Below are 25,268 nucleotides of genomic sequence, written 5' to 3'. Positions count from 1 at the left end.
ATTAAAAAGGAGCACGACTCAGCATAATGTCACAGTAAGTTTTACTGCAACGCTGGTTTTTTAATAAGTATACACTGTGTAACACAAAAAAACCAAAAGATTTAAAAAAAGATAAAATTTCATATGACGTCAAGCAAATATACTTACGCCAAGTATTTTTTTTGTATATATGTTTTTGTTTTTTTGGATGACACTTAATTTTTTTTCTCAAAAACGAAGATAGTTAGATTTTGCACCATCGCCATCAAAAGAGCGTTTTGTGCTGAGAAATAATAATTGTGAATGTTTTTAATGCTAATAAATATCCAGAAAAGTTTTTGTGATATTTTATTAGAAAAATGAATGTCACGAAAACTTTACATTAGTGATCTCTTAGACATACGCTGTTAAGAATATTGAGTTTCCTCATGTTACACCGTGTATATGCCTTCTAGCGTTGCCTACGAGGTCGGGGCTGGCGTCGGCAAGTTCTGGGTCTGGCTCTGCAGCTGCATCAACTGCTGCATATTCTGCAACAGCTGCAGGTTCTGCAGGTTGCTCATCATGGTATCCATCTGTAATTAATTGACATTCATTATTAATCACTGACACTTTATTCAATCTGCTCTCGTTAGGTTTGTCGACCATTTTACACCTTTCATTTTAATAAATACATACATACATACATACATACATACAATCACGCCTGTGTCCCATGAAGGGGTAGGCAGAGCACATGAAACTACTCAGGTTTCAATGCCACTCTTGGCAAATAAGGGGTTGAAAGAAAACGAAACTGTGACATTGCAGTGACAGGTTGCCAGCCTCTCGCCTACGCCACAATTTAACCCATATCCCACAGTCGCCTCCTGCGACACCTACGACTTAATAAATAAATAAATAAATATTATAAGACATTCTTACACAGATTGACTGAGGCCACAGAATATATAGTACAAATACAGAAGGCTCACTTCTTTTATGCTACAAATTGCCGCCATTCTAAATTCTTACCTACAGTAACAAACGGCTCGCACGAGAGCAGCCGACATTGAATTCTATTGCACCGCGCGAAGGTCGTCACCACTGAATGGGCCGCGAACTCGCGGCCGCCGGCATGTACTTGTTGCGCGACGATAGAATCGCGGAGTGAGCCGCCCCTGCTGAGGCCCACGGTCAGCTCAAGAAGGCTTGTGTTGTGGGTACTCAGACAACGATATATATACTATATAAATACTTATATACATAGAAAACATCCATGACTCAGGAACAAATATCTGTGCTCATCACACAAATAAATGCCCTTACCGGGATTCGAACCCGGGACCGCGGCGCAGCAGGCAGGGTCACTACCGACTGCGCCAGACCGGTCGTCATTTTGCATTTTGAAGGTGACCTGACCATGAAATATATGACTATTGTCAAGAGGGCGCTGCTATTCTGATATGTGGTGACAGTGACAGTTCAGTATAATAAAACCGGCCAAGAGCGTGTCGGGCCACGCTCAGTGTAGGGTTCCGTAGTTTTCCGTATTTTTCTCAAAAACCACTGAACATATCAAGTTCAAAACAATTTTCCTAGAAAGTCTTTATATAGTTCTACTTTTGTGATTTTTTTCATATTTTTTAAACATATGGTTCACAAGTTAGAGGGGCGGGGGGGACGCACTTTTTTTTCCTTTCTGAGCGATTATTTCTGAAAATATTAATTAATCAAAAAACGTTCTTAGTAAACCCTTATTCATTTTGAAATACCTATCCAACAATATATCACACGTTGGGGTTGGAATAAAAAAAAATATCAGCCCCCACTTGACATGTAGGGGGGGTACCCTAATAAAACCTTTTTTTCCATTTTTTATTTTTGCACTTTGTTGGCGTGATTGATAAACATATTGGTACCAAATTTCAGCTTTCTAGTGCTTACGACTACTGAGATTATCCGCGGACGGACGGACAGACAGACATGGCGAAACTATAAGGGTTCCTAGTTGACTACGGAACCCTAATAATATGAAGAAAATAGTTCTAATGAAATCCCACAACATGGCGAGTAGTCAATTTCTGGTTAGGATTTAAAGTACCTAATATGTTTTACATTTTTACATTGAAAGCATGCTTTTGCATCGATACAATATGGACTAATCAGCACAATAAATTTAATAAAATAGGTAAAACAGTTTTCAAAAATTTCATCATTTTGATTCATACCTGTGTTCAATCATCTTCATCATCATCATACCTGTCCTCTCGTCAACCCCCGTGGACCAGCCAGCTGCCTCATCATCTGCGCAAACTGCAGGTGTCTCCTCGAAGGCCTCCTGCTGGTGATGGGCGGCAGATCATCACCATCATCATACCTGTCCTCTTGTCAACCCTCGTGTCCCAGCCAGCTGCCTCATCATCTGCGCAAGCTGCAGGTGTCTCCTCGAAGGCCTCCTGCTGGTGATGGGCGGCAGATCATCACCATCATCATACCTGTCCTCTTGTCAACCCTCGTGGCCCAGCCAGCTGTCTCATCATCTGCGCAAGCTGCAGGTGTCTCCTCGAAGGTCTCCGCCTGCCGGTGATGGACGGCAGATCATCACCATCATCATACCTGTCCTCTTGTCAACCCTCGTGGACCAGCCAGCTGTCTCATCATCTGCGCAAACTGCAGGTGTCTCCTCGAAGGTCTCCGCCTGCCGGTGATGGGCGGCAGATCATCACTATCATCATACCTGTCCTCTCGTCAATCCCCGTGGCCCAGCCAGCTGCCTCATCATCTGCGCAAGCTGCAGGTGTCTCCTCGAAGGCCTCCTGCTGGTGATGGGCGGCAGATCATCACCATCATCATACCTGTCCTCTTGTCAACCCTCGTGGCCCAGCCAGCTGCCTCATCATCTGCGCAAGCTGCAGGTGTCTCCTCGAAGACCGCCTGCCGGTGATGGACGGCAGATCATCACCATCATCATACCTGTCCTCTTGTCAACCCTCGTGGACCAGCCAGCTGTCTCATCATCTGCGCAAGCTGCAGGTGTCTCGTCGAAGGCCTCCTGCCGGTGATGGAGGGCAGATCATCATCATTATCATACCTGTCCTCTCGTCAACCCTCGTGGCCCAGCCAGCTGTCTCATCATCTGCGGCTGCAGGTGTCTCCTCGAAGACCTCCTGCCGGTGATGGAGGGCAGGTCATCATCATCATCATACCTGTCCTCTTGTCAATCCCCGTGGCCCAGCCAGCTGCCTCATCATCTGCGCAAGCTGCAGGTGTCTCCTCGAAGGCCTCCTGCCGGTGATGGACGGCAGATCATCATCATCATCATACCTGTCCTCTCGTCAATCCCCGTGGCCCAGCCAGCTGCCTCATCATCTGCGCAAGCTGCAGGTGTCTCCTCGAAGGTCTCCGCCTGCCGGTGATGGACGGCAGGTCATCATCGAAGTAGTCATCATCGTCCATCATGCTCATCAGCAGCGCCGAGATGAACCGCTTGTTAATCTTGTGGTCGAGGGCTTCGTGGTTGCGGTCTTCGAGGGCTTGGGTCACTGGTTTGGGGTTGGGGATGGTGAAGGCGTGGATTGACGCGATGAGGAGGATTAACTGGAAAATATTATCAAGTTTTAATAAAAAACTTCAATTCTAAATGGAAGCATAGACAAAATTAACACCTTGAAGGACACTAATCCCATTGTCCTTTATAATAATGCCTACTGAACATACACTTTCATCACATTCACTACTATAGGTCGGTTCTGTTACCACCTTGCTGGAAACTACTCCAGACTTGCCCCAGACACAATATAGTACAACTTAACTTTCAGTAATTATAGGAACCAATTTCTCTTCAGCATGACATTTTTCTAGAAATTCGTGCTAACAAGGTTCAACTGCCTTGATAAAACAGAAAGAAAACTATTTTGGCTAAGAAAAAAACGAATTTACAATTTTAAACAGCGAGGCTTGAGGGTAAGTGGGTAACACATAAAGTTTTTGGATTATACCAAACTCTATTGGCTACACAATAGACAACGCTATATAGTATTCGAATAAAAGAACACCAAATGAAGTGATTAGCAACTGTTGAGATCATGGCGTAGCATCTAATCAAATCAAAGAGAATGTTTTTTTTTTGTTCTCGTAAAAAAATCACTAATTGACGGAAAGTATGAAAATGTTCCGCATCTTGTATATTGCTGAATCCAATTCGAAACTGGCATGAATATTTGTGTGTGTACGGGAAAACGTCCCACTTTGTCAATTGCTATAAAGCCGCTTTGTCAGTTTATTCATATAAAGATACAAGTAAATCTCGCCTTAATGGGACGTTTTACTAAACACACTCACATTTTCTCATGAATGTTCTGCGCTCTTGCACATGTAACGCTACTTTCAAGATATCTCTCTATTTATTATATTTTTGCCCGCGGCTTCGCTCGCGTTAGAAAGAGACAAAAAATAGCCTATGTCACTCTCCATCCCTTCAACTATCTCCACTTAAAAAAATCACGTCAATTCGTCGCTCCGTTTTGCCGTGAAAGACGGACAGACAAACAGACACACACACAATTTCCCATTTATAATATTCATATTCATATTCATATTTATTGATATTGCATATTTATACATTACACGTCAGAAACATAAACATTCATTATTACTAAGTAATTCTTATTACTCTAAGAATTAAATTATAAAATTTTTAAATGTGTTCTATATAATTTAAATAATTTAAATACATTATCGCGCTAAATATTACATTTCAAGGAATTCATTGATGTTATAGAAGGCATTATCAATAAGCCATTTTTTTAATTTATTGTAAAATACATTATCATTGGATATAGCGGTTATTTGTTCGGGGATACAATTATAGATTTTAGGGCCAATAGCATAGGTCGTTTTGGTAGATTTGGTCAGTCTGAAGTTAGATGTTTCGAGTAAACCCCTGTTCCTGTTCCTTAAGCATCTCAAGTTACCAGCTCTGTGTGGGAATGTGTCAATGTGGGTTCTTACGAACTTTACAATGTTAAAAATATATTGCGATGGTAATGTCATAATACGTAATGATATAAATAGTTGTCGAGCTGGCGATCCAGAAGGCATGTTGGCTATTATTCTTACCGCTCGCTTCTGCAACACGAAGACACGACGCCAGTCAGCGGCGACCCCCCAAAATTCTAGACTGTAGTTTAGCACAGAATGAAAAAGGGCAAAATAACTATTCCGCACTTGTGCTTGAGGAAGAACAAAAGACAATCTTTTAAGTGCAAAACAGATGCCTGCCAACTTAGTGCATACTAATTGAATTTGGGTGTCCCATTTTAGCGATTGATCGAGTGTAACACCCAAAAATTTGGCAGAGTTGACTTGCGGGAGGATTGTGTTGTTAATGGTAACCACTAGCGGTCTTGGCGGTCTCCCTCCTAGGTTAAAGTGGAGAACCTGAGTTTTTGACACATTGAGGACGAGCCCATTAACAGAAAACCAATGTAGGAGTTTATGTACGTCACGGGTGATTGACGTCTCTAAGCTGTCTATGTTAGGAGCGGTTATTATGTCGCAAGCGTCGTCAGCAAAAACGTACATATTGCCGTCTACGGCGTCCGGTAAGTCATTTACTTGTAATAAAAAACATAGATTAGCCAAGGACGAACCCTGGGGGACCCCAATGTCCACAGACCCACAGTCAGATTTTACCGATCCACTATTTATTACAACGGATTGCTGTCTTCCCTGTAAAAAATCGGTCATCAACTTTAAAACTGGGCCACGTAGACCGTGGTGCTCAAACTTTTTGATAAGGACGTTATGATCGCAAAGGTCAAAAGCACGCGTCATGTCGCAGAGAACAATAGCTACATGTAAATGGTTTTCTTTAGCCTGCATTATATTATGCAATGTTTCGCGGATTATTGAGCCACATGAGCGATTTCGTCGGTAGGCAAATTGTTTTGCGTGTATTAACTGAAACTTTTCCAAAAAGTTATACAGCCGATTACTCACGCCCGCTTCGAACACTTTGGCCATAGTGGGAATTATACTTATTGGCCTATAGTTTTTCAACTCATCTTTCTGTCCTTTGCCCTTATAAACGGGAACGACTTTTACATTTTTAAGTATGGGTGGGTAAATGCCTACTTTTAATAATTGGTTAAAAATGTTTGTTAATTGAACTATGATTAATGGTAGTCCAACTTTGAGTAACATAGTTGAGGTGTCATATATATCACAGGTGTTTTTTGTAGCTATTTGCTGCGTATTATACTTAATACTAAGTATTAAGTATGGATAATTAATAGGTAAGTAATTAAAACTTACAAATATTAAGGACTTCATTGTAGATTCGCTAGAAGGCTCACTCAGCACGGGCCGACAGACACACAATAATGGTCTAATTTGAGTTCAACATTTCAACACATGGTTTTCCACTGATTGGTAAACGCTTTCCGCGTATATATCCGGCACTCCTTGTTTCCTATTAATAGTATAATAGTAATGTAGGTATGTCTGTAAAATTGTTTGATTTTGATTTTGACTCAATGTATCGTTTTGTCCAATTTAAGATAAAAGACCAGTGGCCCATTTCTCGAAGCTACAAGTTACGAAGCTGAAAGTTACAAGTTACAAGCGGAAGTCTCTTTCCAACTTGTCATATTAGGCATTGACTGCCACTTGCCCCTGGGGCCCATTTCTCAAAACTGAGAGCTACAACTTACCAGCGGAAGTCTCTTTCCAACTTGTCATATTAGACATCGACTACCACTTGTAAATTGTAACTTGTAGCTTCTAGAAATAGGCTCCAGTGCTCGTCACGCTAATGTCTAATAGATACTTAACATTTATTGACAATGACTTAAGATTGAAAGTGGCGTACTGGCGAGCACTTTACGTTTATTGGTTCGGTAACTTAAGTTACATTGATATGCTAAATAGGCCATAGGACATGGTAAACAAAATTGTAATCGCGAACAAGACAACCACATTTTGAGAATCACAAATGTGTTACAAAGGCAAGTAAGTAGAAAAATTCTATGACGTCTGAAGCCGATTTTATGATAGTTTCTTTGTCATGACGTTGGCATATATTTTTCCCCTCACTAGCTCGGAAACACGTGTTTTGTCCTACCAGCGGGTAAAAACACATTTTATCCACTAGTGGGTAAGGTAATTTGACCTTGAATAAAGTCAAATTAACTGCTTTAAAATTGATAAAAGTAGGTGAATCTAATAATAAAGATGATTTACCACCTGTGGAACTACTGAAAGCAGTGATAAACGCATTTTTTGCGTTGTAGTTTCCTCGCTATAGTGAGGGGAAAAGTTATGTGTTACACTCGGGTGCAAATGTATTTTACTTCTCGTGTTTTAAAAAACTCGCAAGTTCAGGATTCTATTCTCGAACCACTCGCTTCGTTCGTGGTTCAACTATAGAATCCTTTCACTTGCTCGTTTTTCAATTCCGCACTCGGCGTTAAAATACAACTTTGCCCCCTTGTATAACAAATAACTATTAAACTATTAAGTCTATTTAACATTATTATTTATTACAGCTCATGGGTAATTGGGTAATGGGTGATCTGCAGTAAATTTGGCCGATTACTCCGCACAAAATTGGCTATTTTCTTTATACCCAGCCATATAAATGAAGAATCTAAAATATTCTAATGAAATTTAATATTTGAAAAGAACTTGTTGATTTAATTTGATTGAAAAGAAGATGATAACGATCGTTTTTTACATACCTACTTATTTTCCACATCACAAAAAGCCTGTTACAGGTGCAGTCACGGGTGACCGCTAGTCAAGCAATCTAATTCGGCGATGTGTAACCAAGCGTACGAATTACGAGCCACGCATCCTTTTCTACACGTAATGTATGCTGATTACCTTGGATTGCTAATAGTACACGCGAAATCAATGAAAATGGATCATTTGTATAGAAAATTTACCTTAATTTTGTAGATATAATTATGTATAATAACGAAAGTAAACGGATGATATGACGGGCGATAGAAACTTATGGAAGAGGACACCACCCCAAATGACTGGGATAAGGGCAGGTAAGTATATAAGCATTCTGACATATTTTTTTGAAACCCTTATCATGCATGTGTTTTCGAGAATCAAAAATCTTAAATAAATAAAATAAATAAATAAATAAATATTGGGGACACCTTACACAGATCAACTTAGCCCCAAACTAAGCAAAGCTTGTACTATGGGTGCTAAGCGAGTGGTGGTCTTGTACTGGGGTGGGTCTTGACTCTTGAATCTTCAAAGCTAATTGTGATCCACTTTTTGGTTTCCGATTGAGTAGAACATACCCACAACTACATATTTAAGTCAAATGACATCGTAAGAAAAGTGAAATTAGGATAACAGCTATGTAGCTGCCAAAAATGAAATTTTTGCCATGGATTTTTCGAGAACATATTTTTCTAGAAACACAACACAACGTTGCCGATATGAGTTGAACAAAGAGTGTGTCATTATGGACGTCATAACGTCATAAATTATTAATGCATACAATTTAATTTAATTTAATGCATACAATTTTGACGCACTGATAGAAAAACAACTAGACAACTATCAGACTGTTCGTTGAACGGCTTTTTTGGTTAAAATAGCGCCTACGTTCTCTTTGGTTCAAACTACAAGTTTGATTTTGTTAAGTGTGACTATGTTTTATTTGAATCAACAAGTCGATTTTATAAAAGCAACATGTCACATAATTATTGTTTTAAACATGTTTGGCTGATTCAATCAAATATTTTTCAACAAGTTTGATCTTGAGGTTCGTACAAATTCGACTTGTAGTTATTATCAATACTGTGATTTATTCCGTTTAGTTACTAAAATACTTTCGTTTCAAACGGATAAACACGCAACAAGTCGAACTTGTTAAATTAATTCACAAGACATATTTCTCTCGGGCACACTTTACTCACTCACTCACTCAGTCAGTCACTTTTAAATAAAACTACCCATTTAATTGCTTTTAAGAGTAGTTCTTAAACGAGATAGAACCGTTTAAGTTTATTTGCATTGTTGTTTTTGTTTCCTTTATAATGTATGTAACTGTACAGGAACCATGCTAATTGATAAATACCGACATGATTATATTGACCACTATAAAGTTTAATGATAAATGATGAAACGATAACAATTCTTAATGAAAATGAGTTGCTCGCCTCAAATACTTGGGTTACACCCACGCCACCCGCCTTTGTTGACCTCTTTTAAACAGCGGTTTCATAAAATAGTATTCTTGATAATTATCTATTAACAATTATTTTAAATGTTACAAGACTTTCAGCAGAAAAACTCAGCAGGTACTATAGGTAAGGACAAAATAAAAATAAGTATTTTGTAAGAGACTAGATTTATTTAGTTTTGTTTTTGTAACTAATATATACAGTTTATACTTATGTAATAGCTATAATTAAACCCGTTTGCTAAAAACTAACTACTATAGACTATAAATGTAAGAAAAACTATCAATCAATTTTATTGACTTGTAAAAAACATACTAACTAACTTAACTTTTTGCTTAATATTCTCTGTTTTTTTAACAGGGAAAGTTGGTTTATCGTACACAGAGTGAAAAAGCACGTATTAAAACGAAAAAATGTGGCAATTAAAAACACAAGTAGGTATACTAGGTACCTATATACCATTTTCTAACACTACAGTTTGTTCGCGACCATTCTAAAAACTTTCAGTCTGTGACCTTTGTTTTTATACCAGACCTCATCTAACATTTTAAAACAAATCAATAATAATAAGTTCGTAAGAAATAAATCTAAACCGGAGTCCAATGTTCGTTAAGCACAAGTAGTCGATTGTTGTGCAGAACCAAGGTAAATGTTAGGTACATACAGAAAACCGCCAGGTTAGACCTAAATGCTCCTTTGTCGCTTCTAACTCTTTTGCTACGCCTACGCCCACACTACACTTACAGAAAATCTAAAGAGCAGTTCCTGACTGTGTCTAAGAAAAGTACATACAAATCAGAAAGTTCTAATCTTATGACGGTATCTAAAACAGAAATCTTGGGTATTCTTGGGTCTTCTTAGTTCAGAATTCTTGAATCTTCGTCACATGAACCTTGGTTCCCTTCCTTCTACCAGACTTCTTAAAGTCTAATTCTGAGGCCTGATCCTCGTAGCATCCGTGAACCGGATAGTACACTGCTGCACCGCCATGTTGGGCTGCAGGAAGTCGGAGAGGGAGCGCGCAGGGTTGGGGCGGTCGAAGGGGAAGCCCATGGCGCGCTTGTCTGGGTACTTGCGGTCGCGGATGCCGCAGTACGACGCCGCGTCGTTGCAGGCGCCTGCTGTGTCTTGTTCCACCTGTGGAGAAAGGATTTAATTAAGAAAATGGAAAAATTTACACCTCTGGCAGGACTCGAACCTACGACCTAGCTACGGCTTTGCCGAAGCCGTCGCTGTGATCAACTTAGTTTATTTAGCTTAGTATCGCTCGTAGACATTTCTGCATGATAAAAACAAAACCTCTACATTGATTAACTGGTGCAGCGCACCCGCTTGACAGCATTTCAAGATATTGAGGCTTGATCGACGGTAAGAGGATCATCCTCTCTGAACTCTCTTATTTTTGTTCAAGAAACCAAGACAAGAAAGAAGAAGAACAGAAACTTTGTAATCTTGTATCCAGTCTTCGATTAACCATGCCGATGATATCAAAGTGGATCTGTTCAGACGCAGACTGTTTTCTATTTATGGAAAAAAAATTAGTCTTCCTTACCCGGTCTTCATTCCAGTACCTAGGTGGTTGGTCCCCTGGGTGATGCCCTTCGGCAATACGCATACACATACATGGTGTGGCAAGCAGAAGTCAAACGACTTGGTCTGAGCCAAACTGATCTGGTGGTGGTCAAACGAAATTCCTCCTTACCCTGTCCTCGTTCCAGTTGGTGATCTGCACGAACAGCACGCACGGGTAGCCCTGAGTGGTGCCCTTCGGGAGAAGCATGTGGTGTGGCCAGCCGCAGCCGCAGAAGTCAAACTCTGCAGCTTCGGCGGTGCCTGGCTCGCCGCGGCGAGGTTCCTGCAGTTATAAAGGAAGATCGTGTACCCAAAAGAATATAGCCGTATGACGACATAGTGTAGAAATAAACACAGTACATCAAACAATTAGAAAACAGATTCTTTTTATATCAAACGTCCAAATAGGACCATAAGATTTTGTTGTAAAGTCGTAGACTATTCTACATTATATTGATCAGAATTCTTTGCAATTTTGCATACCTGACTGCGGAAGGTGCGCTCGTAGGGGATGGTGACCGAAGAGTCTTTGCTGCTGCGTTTGATCATGTTATCGCCAGGGCGCACTGTAGAATAGAGCAACACAAATAATGTTATAATCGTAAGGATAACTGTGTCATGCAAAGAATGTATTATTTGTCCCTCAATATACTAACAAAAAACCAATACTTACTAATCACAATAAACCTACATGTTGTGGTGTGGATACAAATAAAGTTACCTATCTATCTACATACGTAGACTGAAAAGTCTTCAAAGCAAGATCCTCGCTAATCTAATCTGGAAAATTTTGATCAAAAGGAATCATTCCAAGTCGGGTCCTGTGGTATTTAAAGGTAGGCTTGTCGCCGTTATCTCCCACTGAAGCCATAAAACGGTGCCCATTATATTGGTGCTTCCACTTGGTGGTGATGATGAGGTGTAATAGGTAAAGTATCCACATGTGTCTTACTTACATGGCGTAGAGAACTTGTCCAGTTCGATCATCATGCGCCTCTGGTCTTCAAATGGCAGAGGCTGTCCTCTCTCGTCCCCGACAGGAGCCATGAAGATGCGAACTGTGCCCATCATAGACTGGCCGCTGTTGTTGTTCACTTCGATACTAAGTAGAGAAGAAATATTAAATTTACTTTTACAAATGATTCTGTGAATCATTTACAGAGCAAAAAAAATTTGAGAAGCAGTTAGGTGGTAACCTCACGCTATCTATTTTTATCATGCAGAAGCGACGGCCTTACTGGATGTGTGTGATTTTTTCCATGACACCCTGAGGTTTTTAAGAACAGAGGGAAGGCATGTAGGTAGAACTTCGTACACATCCAGCAGGCCTCCGAAGGCTCATTTGGTTAGAGTGGCTGGACCGGCCATTCAGTAGGACGCAGGTTCGAGTCTTGTCAGAGGTATGGATTTTTCACTTTCCCTTTAATTTAAAATATGTAGTCTCACGCTATTTATTTGTGTATTTTTCGCTGTATAAACGTATTAATTTCTCTTACAGGTGTTCGCGGTTTATTCTATTCTAATTATATACTTACTTGTACGTGTAGTCCTCATGCTGCAGATGCGTGAAGCGAGCTGGCATGCTGCCTCGCGGCTGGAAGTCAAGTCCTCGGGACAATTCCACGGTGCTCTGTTCCCACTGGGTGGCGAAGGTGTTGGCTCCAGCACGGCCTTGGACGCTGATGGAAGAGACGCGGATGGATGGGAAGTCCAGCTGTTTGGGGTAAATAATAATAAATTAGAAGCCATAACAAAGATTGCTGTCGAGAGAGTAACTCTTCTTCTTCCTACACTTATTCCATGTTATGTGGGATCAACTTGTCTTCCTCTTCCATTCTTCTCTATCTTTTGTCATCTCAGCCCTAACTTTCTCATATCAACTTTCACACGATCCATACATCGTTGTTTGAGTTTACCCTTCCCGATCCTCAATATTCATCTCTGAATTTCATTTCGACATTTTTGACATTCTTTTGCCTATACGAGATTCACCCCTATCCCATCCCTATCTCATCTTCATTCTGTCGAGAGAGTAACTACCAGATAGATTTGGATGTATGATATGTATACATTGTGGTAGTTCTTGGATAAGTAGGTAATAAATATAGCGCCATTAAATTATGAAGCGACGTAGATTCAGGCAGGGCTTTGCTAACCATTCCCAAAGACAGGAGTGTTGTATTATAGCTCTAAAAATGTCAATTCGGATCTCGAGTCTTTGGATTTTTATAGTTATTTATAGTTAGTCATATATTACCTGCTGAGGGGTGTATGTTGGCAGCTTGGATTTGTGCAGATTGAAGACGTCATCGACGTAGGCGTGCCAGCGGTAGAACACGGGGTCTCTCATGGCCGTTGAAGAATCTCCCATCACGCCGAATTGTTCCTGAAAATACGTTATATCATCACTTCTACTCTAATTTCACCTTAGCATGTGACCTTTTTTCAAGTACGGTATCTGGGTCTTTTTTTAATACTACGTCGGTGTCAAACAAGCATATGGTCATTCTGATGAAATGCTGATGACTCAAAGGACAATAGACGCAAAAAATTAGTTCCGCAGGTCCTTCCGTCACCAGCACACCGCATCCTCGTTGAGCTCTGGCGGCCTTGATCACCAGCAGGAACACAACACTATGAGTAGGGTCTAGTGCTATTTGGCTGCGGTCAAAGCGGTGCAGTTTGTTGCGGTGTAAGGCGGAGGTACTTCCCCAGTTGGGGTCTGCTCTAGATTCGAGCGAGATGATATCCGCGGTGCTGTGCCCTACCACACAAAGCGGAATATCATTCGCTATGCCCTACCTCCGTCTTCAAACGTAATGCCATTTAATTTTTACTGGCCAGATGAATTCCTTCTGTTAATTTTAGGTGGACCGTTTAAAAAGAGGTGGTTGCCAGATTAGACCGCAAAAAGTTAAGATTATCAGACAGGGTAGATTTAAAAACCGCGAAGATACAAATACGCCAATTCATTGAATTTGAAGACGGTTTCTATAAACACGTTCACTTACAAGATGCCTGTGGTCAGGATCGTGGGCGTAGGAGATGACGACATGGCCCATGTTGTGGAAGTCCCCGTACTTGGCAGGGTTGAGGCTGATGGTGGTCGCCTCCATCAGGTTGCCGAGGACGTCGATGCCGGTATTCTCGTCTAGAGGCAGCTTCCGGCCACTTGGCTGTGGAAAATAATTCGTTTGTCAAAGATGTGATTGGATCCAAGAGAAAGGTAAGGCTCTGGTGGTCTTCTAATAATCTGGAAATTTTATTCAGATTCTTGCCAGTTCGTTGCAGTATCTTTGAAAACGAAGTAGTGTGTAGGAAGAATAGATAACTGATTATTGGAAATTCTGTATCATTGTATGAAGTATTTGGCCATGGCCATTTATTGGATAACTCGGAAGAAGCGTCTCTGCCACATTTCCAGCATATATACGTAAAATGATCTATCGGATGTTTCAGGTCTTGTCGAAAAATTGGGTACATACCAGGTCTATAGCGCCTTCCTCGATTGCCTGAACTATGCGGTCCCGCCAGGCCTCCAGTGTGGTTATGTCGACACGGATCTCATCCACCGGGCGGTCCAGATCTTGAACGACGCTGTTCGCAAATCTGCAGACAAGACATAAAACAATCAAGAGGTGATGACATGAAGGACATACTAAGTATTACGTAATACTGCAGAAAGTGGGCCCCAGCTACAATCACCATGCGAACAATTCAAGGTTTTTTTCCTGCTGGTTGACTGTGCTTTTAATAAAAATCTAGAATACGTTGTCTATTTGCGGATTAACAATGGAATGGTTCTAGATTTTGATTAACGTCGATTTCCACAATGTAACGCCTGATTCCATTGATTAAGATGCTTTTGCTAGCTTATTAAAAGAACTAAGGTAAATCGAAGTACTTAAGTAATCTTTAGTTGCATAGTTACCTGGGAGGCCAAGCCCGAGAAGCAACCTGAGAGTCCAGTTTGGGGAAGTATCCTTCTGCGATGGGGGCCCGGAAGTCGTTGTAGCGCGTCACCCTCGGCAAGTTGTTGCAGAGGCGCTCGATGTCGTATCTGAAGAAAGAATACATAGATTATCATTTTGCTCTATTAATTCGAGTAGGTATCTACATTGTACACAATTTGGAACACTCAATATTAGTTATTTCTTCCCGATTCTTCCCGATCCTACCATGTACCTAGGTCCGAATTAAGTTGGACTCTTTGTCAACCTGACAAAGTTAACTTTTTTTTTTAAACTAGCTCGTCAGGTGGTTGGGCACTTATGCCTATATATCCTCAGGAACTAACCCAGCAGAAGTCACAAAAGACAAAGAAGATTGCTATATGCTGATGCATGTAATACAGCAACTCTCCTCTTCTATCCTTATCGACGATGCTTCTGTCAGCAGCCTCCAAGGGATAGACAAGGTGCCAGTGGTGCAGGTAGATGCCTACATCCTCATAGAAGTAACTTCAGCTAATCAGGAACCTATCAAGTAAGAGGCAAAGATGACATAAACCAAAGAATGGACATACCTAGCGATGATTTGCTGATGCATGTAATACAGCAGTTCTCCTCTTCTGTCCTTGTCGACGATGCTTCTGTCAGCAGCTTCGAAGGGGTAGACAAGGTGCCAGTGCCAGTGGTGCAGGTTGATGCCGATGTCCTCGCGGAAGTACGCCACGCGCTGCTCCGGTTCAGCGTCAGCCGCCGTGTAGTTTTGGGGGATGACTACTGGCATCTTTGGAAAAAGCAAACACCAGAAAAAGACAATAAGTAAGGTGCGTAAGATTCTTGCTATGAGATTATCAATGAGAAATTACTTGGAAACCGAAAGAGAAAAGGACAAGGACAACAGGATTCAGTTTCATCATTTTAGCTAATAGCCATCTGGCTTTTTTTGAAGCGGGAATCCAGCAAGATGTGTGAAATTTACCGTTTCTTTCTACTCTCCTAGTGAGGAGGGGGAAACTACTAAACCCACTCCAACATTTCAGCCTTTTTGCCGTTCGTCAGGGTGAATTATGATCGAGGTCATTTGACTATGGTGCCTCCGATAGGCCTGGCTTATGTCCAGGGCTCCCGCATGCTGGAAGGGTGATCAGAATTGCTAGATGATAGATTACCCTTCCCTGGCATCATACACAGAGACAACCCCTATTGATATATGGACTGGGTGATAACAAAAAGATCTTACCCTGGAGCCTTCAGGAACGACGGCGGTGGTCTCCCGCGCCTTGCGGAACACCTTGGGGTCCACGAACTTGTCCGGGAACGTCTCCGCGAACGTGGGGATGTTAAGACCCTTGGTGTCCGGCCTAGAAAGCGAGTAACAAATAGTTGCACTTTTTACTTAGAAAGAAATACATAAAAATGGATAGGTAATACATCAGACTAAAGTTGCAACATGTACAATTTTGTGCATAAGAGGCAATCTGTTTTACGTTGCTGCGAAACAGTTTCAAGAGTTTCTGAAAGCGCTTCGTTTTCTTTGGAAGGTATCATGTGGTCACCTGTCACCGAAAATTATGTGGCGTATGCTCCGGTACGGGCTCGGCCCGTTCTAACGTGTGTCATATCGTTAAAGTGTCTACATTACGTCTGATTTATGAGCAGATCACACGTAGGCAAGAGCGGACGTGGTCATCATAAAATACCTGTGCAAAATAGCGACGGAGAGGCAGTAGTTGAACATGTACGGGTTGATGCGCAGCTGACAGTAAGCGCACACAGACTGCAAGTCGGTTATATTCCGCATGTCTATGGAAAGAAATTCCTTGCATTAATAATGATTTCGAAATACAAGAGTCAAGAAGAGATTTCGTCGAAAAACAGCCTCACTGATATGAGTTTACTCACGAACACAAACACGAAGGTGTTCTATGGCGAACGAGAATTGGTCATTCTAGGGTAGCCGTCAGCGACATGAGATGGACTTACTCATAAAGGTGTCAACCAGTTTGCGAAGAAAAGCGAAAACTGTTGTAAGGCATCTATTACTCGTAGTTACAGTGGCTCCACTCACTCATGAAGATGTCGATGAGTTTCCCGGCGAGCTGGCGGTGCGCGGGCACGAACAGCGAGAACTGCTCGTTGTAGGGCAGCTGCATGGGCAGCGAGAGGTCCGGCAGCGCGATGTTCCGGACGGGGATCGAGCGCTTGGACCCTGCGCCGAACTTGCTCTCCAGCTGGGCGGAGGAGTCTTTGTATTTGTCCGGCTGAGAAAAGAAAATTCTTTTCAATATCGGAAGAATTTTTCCACTCACAATACCCACAACATACTTTTCATAATCAAAATATAGGAAAATCTAATAGAAAATACCGGATTTCTGGAAGTGTCGTGTGTATAGTAAGTAGTTACACTGTAATTCGAATTCTGATACCATTGTAATCGGGCTCCTGAGCTTCAAAAAACCTGATGTGTCGGAAACCTGACCTGAAAATTGGTGTCATTTTCCCCCACTACCAGCCCCAGGCAGGTGGGTTTGCCCTATTGAAATAATTATTGCCTATTCAAACTGCAGGTTTGCCCTCCCAGGTAAAAAGTAAACGTAATTAGCGAGGTCAAGACAACATGGTCTAAAAAGCAACCATAACAAAAATTTGGTTGCAATTATTAAATGATTATCTTCAAAACCTCAAATAAACATAAAGCCCCGTTTAGATGGTACGAGTTTCTCGCCTCGAACGTACGATTATCGAAGTACGAGAAAAAATATCGTATCATGTAAACTATGCGTACGATATCGCACGAGAGGGGGCGATAATCGCCTCGCCTTTGATGTTTGTATGTCTCCGTCAAGCCCCATTTAGATGGTACGAGTTTCTCGCCCGTTTTGGTCGAGAAAATCGTATGACATTATCGTATGCGATAATCGCCTGGCGATTATCGTACGAAAACGTTTACATGCGTGCGAGAAATAAAAACTCGCATACGAGTATCGTATGCGAGACTCGCCAGGCGATTATCGCCAGGCGAAATAGTTTAGACGGAGTGTAGAATTTTCGGGAGATATTTCCATAACATTTCTCGACTCGTCTAAACCGATTCTCGTATGACATTTCTTCTCGAACGTGCGATTATCGCACGAATCGGAGCGAACCGATTTTCATGCGAGTTTTGCCTGTCAACTTGCGTGCTTAGTTGCTAATTAATTAATTATAAACACATATATTATATGCTTTTTTAGAATATGGGGTAAATTTACCTTGGATTTATTTGAATTTAAGTTGAATAGTACCCAATAATATTAAAAACAGTATAAATGATTTATGACGGTTTCAATAATATACAATAGGGAAAATAATTAATTCGACCGTAGCGTTACCTAGCTAATAAAATCTTGGTTGCGATTAGGTTTAGGATATTATTGAACATAAATAGAATATAGATAACATTTTAAATGATAGTAAGCATTTTGTACCTATGTATATGGGGTAAAATACCAGTAAACATTAACTCTATAATATTAATAAGCCGAATTCATTTTTGGTTTTAGCAGTTACTGAGAGGTACTTAGCTATAAATATAAAAACACTATGTTTTACATGATTTCTATACTGAATTTATTTCGACTGAGAAGCGTATAAACTCGTATACGATTCTCGCATATGAGTTTTGTTTACACGGAGACATACAAATATCAAAGGCGAGGCGATTATCGCCCCCTCTCGTGCGATATCGTACGCATAGTTTACATGATACGATATTTTTTCTCGTACTTCAATAATCGTGCGTTCGAGGCGAGAAACTCGTACCATCTAAATGGGGCTTAAACAAAACACGTATGCGAGAATCGTATACGAGTTTATGCGCTACTCAGTCGAAATGAATTCTTTTACCTAGAAACAGAAATCAAAACATGTCGAACGCTATATCGACTTAATACGTGAGTAACCCGCTTAAAATATTTTTAAACAAAAATCATGTAAAAAATGGTATTTTTATATTTATAGCTAACTCTCAGTAACTGCTAAAACCAAAAATAAATTAGGGTTATCATTATCTATATTATAATAGAGTTAATGTTTACTGGCACTTAACCCCATATGGGGTATAATGCTATCATTTAAAATAAATCTTATCAATATTCTATGCTCAATTATATCCTAAACCTAATCGCAAGTATCGCAACCAAGATTTTATTAGCTAGGTAACGCTACGGTTGAATCCATTATTTTCCCTATTATATAATTATTATTTAGACCGTCATAAATAATGTATAGTGTTTTTAATATTATTGAGTACTATTCAACTTAAATTCAAATAAATCCAAAGTAAATTATATCCAATATTATAAAAAACCGGCCAAGAGCGTGTCGGGCCACGCTCAGTGTAGGGTTCCGTAGTTTTTCGTATTTTTCTCAAAAACTACTAAACCCATCAAGTTCAAAATAATTTTCCTAGAAAGTCTTTATAAAGTTCTACTTTTGTGATTTTTTTCATATTTTTTAAACATATGGTTCAAACGTTAGAGGGGGGGGGGGCGCACTTTTTTTTCCTTTAGGAGCGATTATTTCCGAAACTTAATATTATCAAAAAACGATCTTAGTAAACCCTTACTTATTTTTAAATACCTATCCAACAATATATCACACGTTGGGATTGGAATGAAAAAAAATATCAGCCCCCACTTTACATGTAGGGGGGGTACCCTAATAAAACATTTTTTCCATTTTTTATTTTTGCACTTTGTTGGCGTGATTGATATACATATTGGTACCAAATTTGAGCTTTCTAGTGCTTACGGTTAAGCCCCATTTAGATGGTACGAGTTTCTCGCCTCGAACGTACGATTATCGAAGTACGAGAAAAAATATCGTATCATGTAAACTATGCTTACGATATGGCACGGGAGGAGGCGATAATCGCCTCGCCTTTGACGTTTGTATGTCTCCGTGTAAAAAAAACACGTATGCGAGAATCGTATACGAGTTTATGCGCTACTCAGTCGAAATGAATTATCTCTTCCTAAAAACAGAAATCATGTAAATCATGGTATTTTTATATTTATTGCTAACTCTCAGTAACTGCTAAAACCAAAAATAAATTAGGGTTATCATTATCAATATTATAGAGTTAATGTTTACTGTCATTTTACCACATATGGTTTTAATAAATCTTATCTATATTCTATGTTCAATTATATCCTAAACCTAATCGCAAGTATCGCAACCAAGATTTTATTAGCTAGGTAACGCTACGGTTGAATTCATTATTTTCCCTATTATATAATTATTATTTAGATCGTCATAAATAATTTATAGTGTTTTTAATATTATTGGGTACTATTCAATTTAAATTCAAATAAATCCAAAGTAAATTATATCCAATAGTATAAAAAAGCATATAATATATATGTTTATAATTAATTAATTAGCAACTAAGCACGCAAGTTGACCGGCAAAACTCGCATGAAAATCGGTTCGCTCCGATTCGTGCGATAATCGCACGTTCGAGAAAAAATGTCATACGAGAACCGGTTTAGACGAGTCGAGAAATGTTATGGAAATATCTCCCGAAAATTCAACTCTCCGTGTAAACTATTTTGCCTGGCGATAATCGCCTGGCGAGTATCGCATACGATACTCGTATGCGAGTTTTTATTTCTATAATTATATCCAATAGTATAAAAAAGCATATAATATATATGTTTATAATTAATTAATTAGCAACTAAGCACGCAAGTTGACCGGCAAAACTCGCATGAAAATCGGTTCGCTCCGATTCGTGCGATAATCGCACGTTCGAGAAAAAATGTCATACGAGAACCGGTTTAGACGAGTCGAGAAATGTTATGGAAATATCTCCCGAAAATTCAACTCTCCGTGTAAACTATTTTGCCTGGCGATAATCGCCTGGCGAGTATCGCATACGATACTCGTATGCGAGTTTTTATTTCTCGCACGAATGTAAACGTTTTCGTACGATAATCGCCAGGCGATTATCGCTTACGATAATGTCATACGAGTTTCTCGACCAAAACGGGCGAGAAACTCGTACCATCTAAATGGGGCTTTACTGAGATTATCCGCGGACGGACGGACGGACGGACGGACGGACGGACGGACGGACGGACAGACAGACATGGCGAAACTATAAGGGTTCCTAGTTGACTACGGAACCCTAAAAAGCATATAATATTTATGTGTTTATAATTATTTAATTACTTAGCAACTAAGCACGCAAGTTGACAGGCAAAACTCGAATGAAAATCGGTTCGCTCTGATTCGTGCGATAATCGCACGTTCGAGAAGAAATGTCATACGAGAACCGGTTTAGACGAGTCGAGAAATGTTATGGAAATATATCCCGAAAATTCAACTCTCCGTCTAAACTATTTCGCCTGGCGATAATCGCCTGGCGAGTATCGCATACGATACTCGTATGCGAGTTTTTATTTCTCGCACGAATGTAAACGTTTTCGTACGATAATCGCCAGGCTCCTTTTTGACAGACTGGCCAGTTTTAGCTCAAGATTGAGAAGAATGGAGAAAGAAGGGGGAGGCCTTTGCCCAGCAGTGGGACACAATAGGCTCACAATAATAATAATAATAATCGCCAGGCGATTATCGCATACGATAATGTCATACGAGTTTCTCGACCAAAACGGGCGAGAAACTCGTACCATCTAAATGGGGCTTAAGTTACTCACGTAATAGTTATCAGGCAGCTGGAAGACGGCATTGTCGTCGCCCTTCTGCATGAAGCAGGGCTCCGTGGGCCGGTCGAAGAACAGCAGCAGGTCCTGCTTATTGCCGCTCATGGTGCTGCCATAGCGAAAAGAACAATTAAGAAAGGTGAAGTTGATAATGGACGTATTTATGCAAAATGGAACTAACCCACATGAATTCTTCATTAAAATGAAATGATTACTTCTTTAAACATTAAAGTTCGATTTTTAAAATCATTTATCTGTGGGTTGGTTCCATTTTGCAAAAATATGTCCGGTTGAATACAGTTTGTGGCTACTAGCGACATCTAGTGGCGGGTAGCAGAACTTTTCCAATGAAAAATCGTCTACTGTTTATATTAAATGAAATACAGCAAATTAAACTAGACAGTAAAATAAAATAAGCAAACAGATAAAGGTCCTTTCCTGGCCACATAATTGAAAACTGTATAACTAGACTAATAAACGAATCTTTTACGAGTAACTAGCAACAGCAATGTTTTGGGACATCTAGTAATGGATAGCGGTATTTTACTAAACTTACTTATTTACTTACTTTTAGAAGAAAAAACTGAATCTCAGTACCTACCTACAAACCCTAAAATATTATGTAATCACTTAGTTAGCAAAATCTAGTTATAAATTAATACAAGCAAACACGATAGTAAAGTATGGTTAAATTGGTTAAGTGAGTACCCTAAATATTACAGAGATTTTTATTAGTCTTTCTATTAGAAAAAAAAAACTTAATTTTGCATAATTTAAAGCAATTAACACTTACGCTTATTATTCCCGGCAATAAAATAAATTGAATATATAACGTAAATGTCTTCGGCCGTGTATCCACGGCCAAATGGTACCATTTCAGCAAAGGACCACATTTTTATACTACTGAAAACCCGTGTGCATACTTTCATGACATACCACATACCTATGCATAAAATGCTTTACAGCTTTTGCGAAGTAAATACAAACTTAGAAATGCAGTCAAATGAAGCGCTACTGTCTGTTTTCAGTCTTAAAATTGTAGGTAGCTATCTAAGTTTTTTATTTGGCCGCACGCAAAATAATTTGGTAACCGCAAGTGAGGTTACAAAATTATTTTTGTAGGTGTATTAATCGATTTTGTTCTGACAGTTAGTTTGTTTGTTAATTATTGAAATGCAAAATTTACTTGGTGTCTGAAATGTGGGAATTTGCGGTTTTTTTATCATGTTTTGGTGCATAATAATATTCGTCATGATAAAGTTGTTTTTCTGAACTTGGTTGTTTACGTATTATTTTTACAACTTAATTAGGGTTCCGTAGTCAACTAGGAACCCTTATAGTTTCGCCATGTCTGTCTGTCCGTCCGTCCGTCCGTCCGTCCGTCCGTCCGTCCGTCCGTCCGTCCGTCCGTCCGTCCGTCCGTCCGTCCGTCCGTCCGCGGATAATCTCAGTAACTGTAAGCACTAGAAAGCTGAAATTTAAATGAAAGCTGAAAGTATATCAATCACGCCAACAAAGTGCAAAAATAAAAAATGGAAAAAAATGTTTTATTAGGGTACCCCCCCTACATGTAAAGTGGGGGCGGATATTTTTTTTCATTCCAACCCCAACGTGTGATATATTGTTGGATAGGTATTTAAAAATGAAGAAGGGTTTACTAAGATCGTTTTTTGATAATATCAATATTTTCGGAAATAATCGCTTCTAAAGGAAAAAAAAGTGCGTCCCCCCCCTCTAACTTTTGAACCCTATGTTCAAAAAATATAAAAAAAATCACAATAGTAGATCTTTATGAAAACTTTCTAGGAAAATTGTTTTGAACTTGATAGGTTCAGTAGTTTTTGAGAAAAATACTGAAAACTACGGAACCCTACACTGAGCGTGGCCCGACACGCTCTTGGCCGGTTTTTATTTACCTACGAATATTTTTGTATATTACTATTTTTTCCTTTTGAAAGGGTATTTTTAGGGTTCCGTAGTCAACTAGGAACCCTTATAGTTTCGCCATGTCTGTCTGTCCGTCCGTCCGTCCGTCCGTCCGTCCGTCCGTCCGTCCGTCCGTCCGTCCGTCCGTCCGTCCGCGGATAATCTCAGTAACCGTTAGGACTAGAAAGCTGAAATTTGGTACCAATATGTATATGAATCACGCCGACAAAGTGCAAAAATAAAAAATGGAAAAAAATGTTTTATTAGGGTACCCCCCTACATGTAAAGTGGGGGCTGAAATTTTTTTTCATTCCAACCCTAACGTGTGATATATTGTTGGATAGGTATTTAAAAATTAATAAGGGTTTGCTAAGATCGTTTTTTGATAATATTAATATTCTCGGAAATAATCGCTCCTAAAGGAAAAAAAAGTGCGTCCCCCCCTCTAACTTTTGAACCATATGTTTAAAAAATATGAAAAAAATCACAAAAGTAGAACTTTATAAAGACTTTCTAGGAAAATTGTTTTGAACTTGATAGGTTCAGTAGTTTTTGAGAAAAATACGGAAAACTACGGAACCCTACACTGAGTGTGGCCCGACACGCTCTTGGCCGGTTTTTTATAATGGCCACACTGAGAGAAAATACAACCAGTTTTCATGTTCGTTTAACAAGTTTTTTGGTTAAAATAGCGCCTACGTGCTCTTTGGTTCAAACAACAAGCTACTTGTCCTTTGAATCGGCAATATATTTGAATCAACAAGTCGATTTTATAAAAACAACCTGACACATATTATTTTAAACATACGTTTGGCTGATTCAAACGGATAAACCGCAACAAGTCGAACTTGTTAAAATCACAATGCAAATTTCTCTCAGTGTAGGTTTTATGACGACGTGGTGACGGGGGTGTAACGTGTAACTTAATCTTACTCTAAGTAAGTTTTACTGTTTTCTAAATTAGATTAATCTATTATTCCTAAGAGTCTCAAAAATTCAACAAAAAAGCTAGGTAATGAAAGAAATAAATTCACGACATTTGTCAGAAAATAAGGTTTTTAAACCTTATTCGTTTCGTTACCTTATTCTCTTGAATTTCGTCACAAAATTTAAAAGATACAAATTTCCTGCAATATATTTATTTATTTATACTTTATTGCTCAAAAGAACAACTTAATGTACAAAAGGCGAAGTTAATGCCACGAGGCATTCTCTACCAGTCAACCATTGGCCAAAGTAGAGAAGATTGTAGGCGATGCATTAAGAGACCAATTTTGGAAAATCAATCAAAACCTTAGACATATAATATACTACCTTATCTAAATAAAGTTAACCTAAGTAAGGTAGTAAGGTTAGCCTTAATTCAGCAAATTAAACACTAAACGCTTCACTCCATTTACCTGAAGTACACACTTCACCTGAACGTACAGAAACCGCAAGTCATCACACGTTGCACATTCAGACTTATTCGCTTGTGTTTAAGTTGAATGTTGAGTGATTGTAAGTTTAAACGAGAAGTGAAAATTACTTTTTCCATAAAGTGCTCCAGGGAAATCAGCGCGGTAGCCGATGCCGTTTGGAAATATACGCATTACGCTTTTTAAACGCTGGTTTAAGGGCGTTTTCCAAAATAAATCTCGAATATCGAATTTCACCAGATCTGGACGTGTCTGGGCTCATTCTTCTCAGAATCACGAGCTGATTCGATCCAGACGATAAAAAAAATGTGTCCTAGTTTTTTTTCCTTTTACGTCACGATTTTAGTATGAACTTACTACGTGCGTGACGTATTGGAAACTCGAATTTTGTATGGAAAATTTGGGACTCATTTTTTTATCGTCGGGATCGAATCAGCTCGTGATTTTTAGAAGAATGAGCCCAGACACGTCCAGCGTGCGTAGCCGAATGGCAGAAACGCTCGTAGATATCTATCTCTATCGCTCTTG

General features: G+C 39.7%; 2 protein-coding genes across 2 annotated transcripts; both read right to left on the bottom strand.

The window, feature by feature from the left end:
- Positions 1-440: 440 nt before the first annotated feature.
- On the bottom strand, positions 441-6,307 carry LOC125236798. Its single transcript, XM_048143725.1, has 3 exons — positions 6,277-6,307; positions 3,286-3,558; positions 441-554 (listed from the first exon to the last, which is right to left on the bottom strand). Exons 1-3 carry the CDS (start codon positions 6,292-6,294, stop codon positions 441-443), a joined length of 405 nt encoding a protein of 134 aa, XP_047999682.1. The 5' UTR covers positions 6,295-6,307.
- A 3,016-nt stretch (positions 6,308-9,323) lies between these two features.
- Positions 9,324-22,269, bottom strand: LOC125236386 (phenoloxidase subunit 1-like). The gene is made up of 15 exons (XM_048143170.1): positions 22,190-22,269; positions 21,391-21,505; positions 16,761-16,953; positions 16,393-16,495; positions 15,933-16,053; positions 15,271-15,476; positions 14,677-14,805; positions 14,231-14,354; positions 13,757-13,921; positions 13,003-13,131; positions 12,281-12,459; positions 11,702-11,847; positions 11,229-11,311; positions 10,876-11,028; positions 9,324-10,310 (listed from the first exon to the last, which is right to left on the bottom strand). The coding sequence occupies exons 2-15, from the start codon at positions 21,499-21,501 to the stop codon at positions 10,101-10,103; spliced, it is 2,052 nt and encodes a 683-aa protein (XP_047999127.1). The 5' UTR covers positions 21,502-21,505; positions 22,190-22,269; the 3' UTR covers positions 9,324-10,100.
- Between the last annotated feature and the right edge of the window lie 2,999 nt (positions 22,270-25,268).

The sequence above is a fragment of the Leguminivora glycinivorella genome, chromosome 19 (assembly GCF_023078275.1).
Source record: "Leguminivora glycinivorella isolate SPB_JAAS2020 chromosome 19, LegGlyc_1.1, whole genome shotgun sequence".
Taxonomy (NCBI): Eukaryota; Metazoa; Arthropoda; class Insecta; order Lepidoptera; family Tortricidae; genus Leguminivora; species Leguminivora glycinivorella.
The sequence above is the reverse complement of the archived record's forward strand: the minus strand, read 5'-3'. Positions and strand labels throughout refer to the sequence as shown.

Coding starts and splice junctions, on each gene's coding strand:
- LOC125236798 (XM_048143725.1), bottom strand. Junction 555..3,285: donor GGGGATTGACGAGAGGACAG/GTATGATGATGA, acceptor AATTAATTACAG/ATGGATACCATGATGAGCAA.
- LOC125236386 (XM_048143170.1), bottom strand. CDS start 21,501: ATGAGCGGCAATAAGCAGGACCTGCTGCTGTTCTTCGACCGGCCCACG. Junction 12,460..13,002: donor CAACATACACCCCTCAGCAG/GTAATATATGAC, acceptor TACCCCAAACAG/CTGGACTTCCCATCCATCCG. Junction 11,848..12,280: donor CATGAGGACTACACGTACAA/GTAAGTATATAA, acceptor TTCTCTACTTAG/TATCGAAGTGAACAACAACA.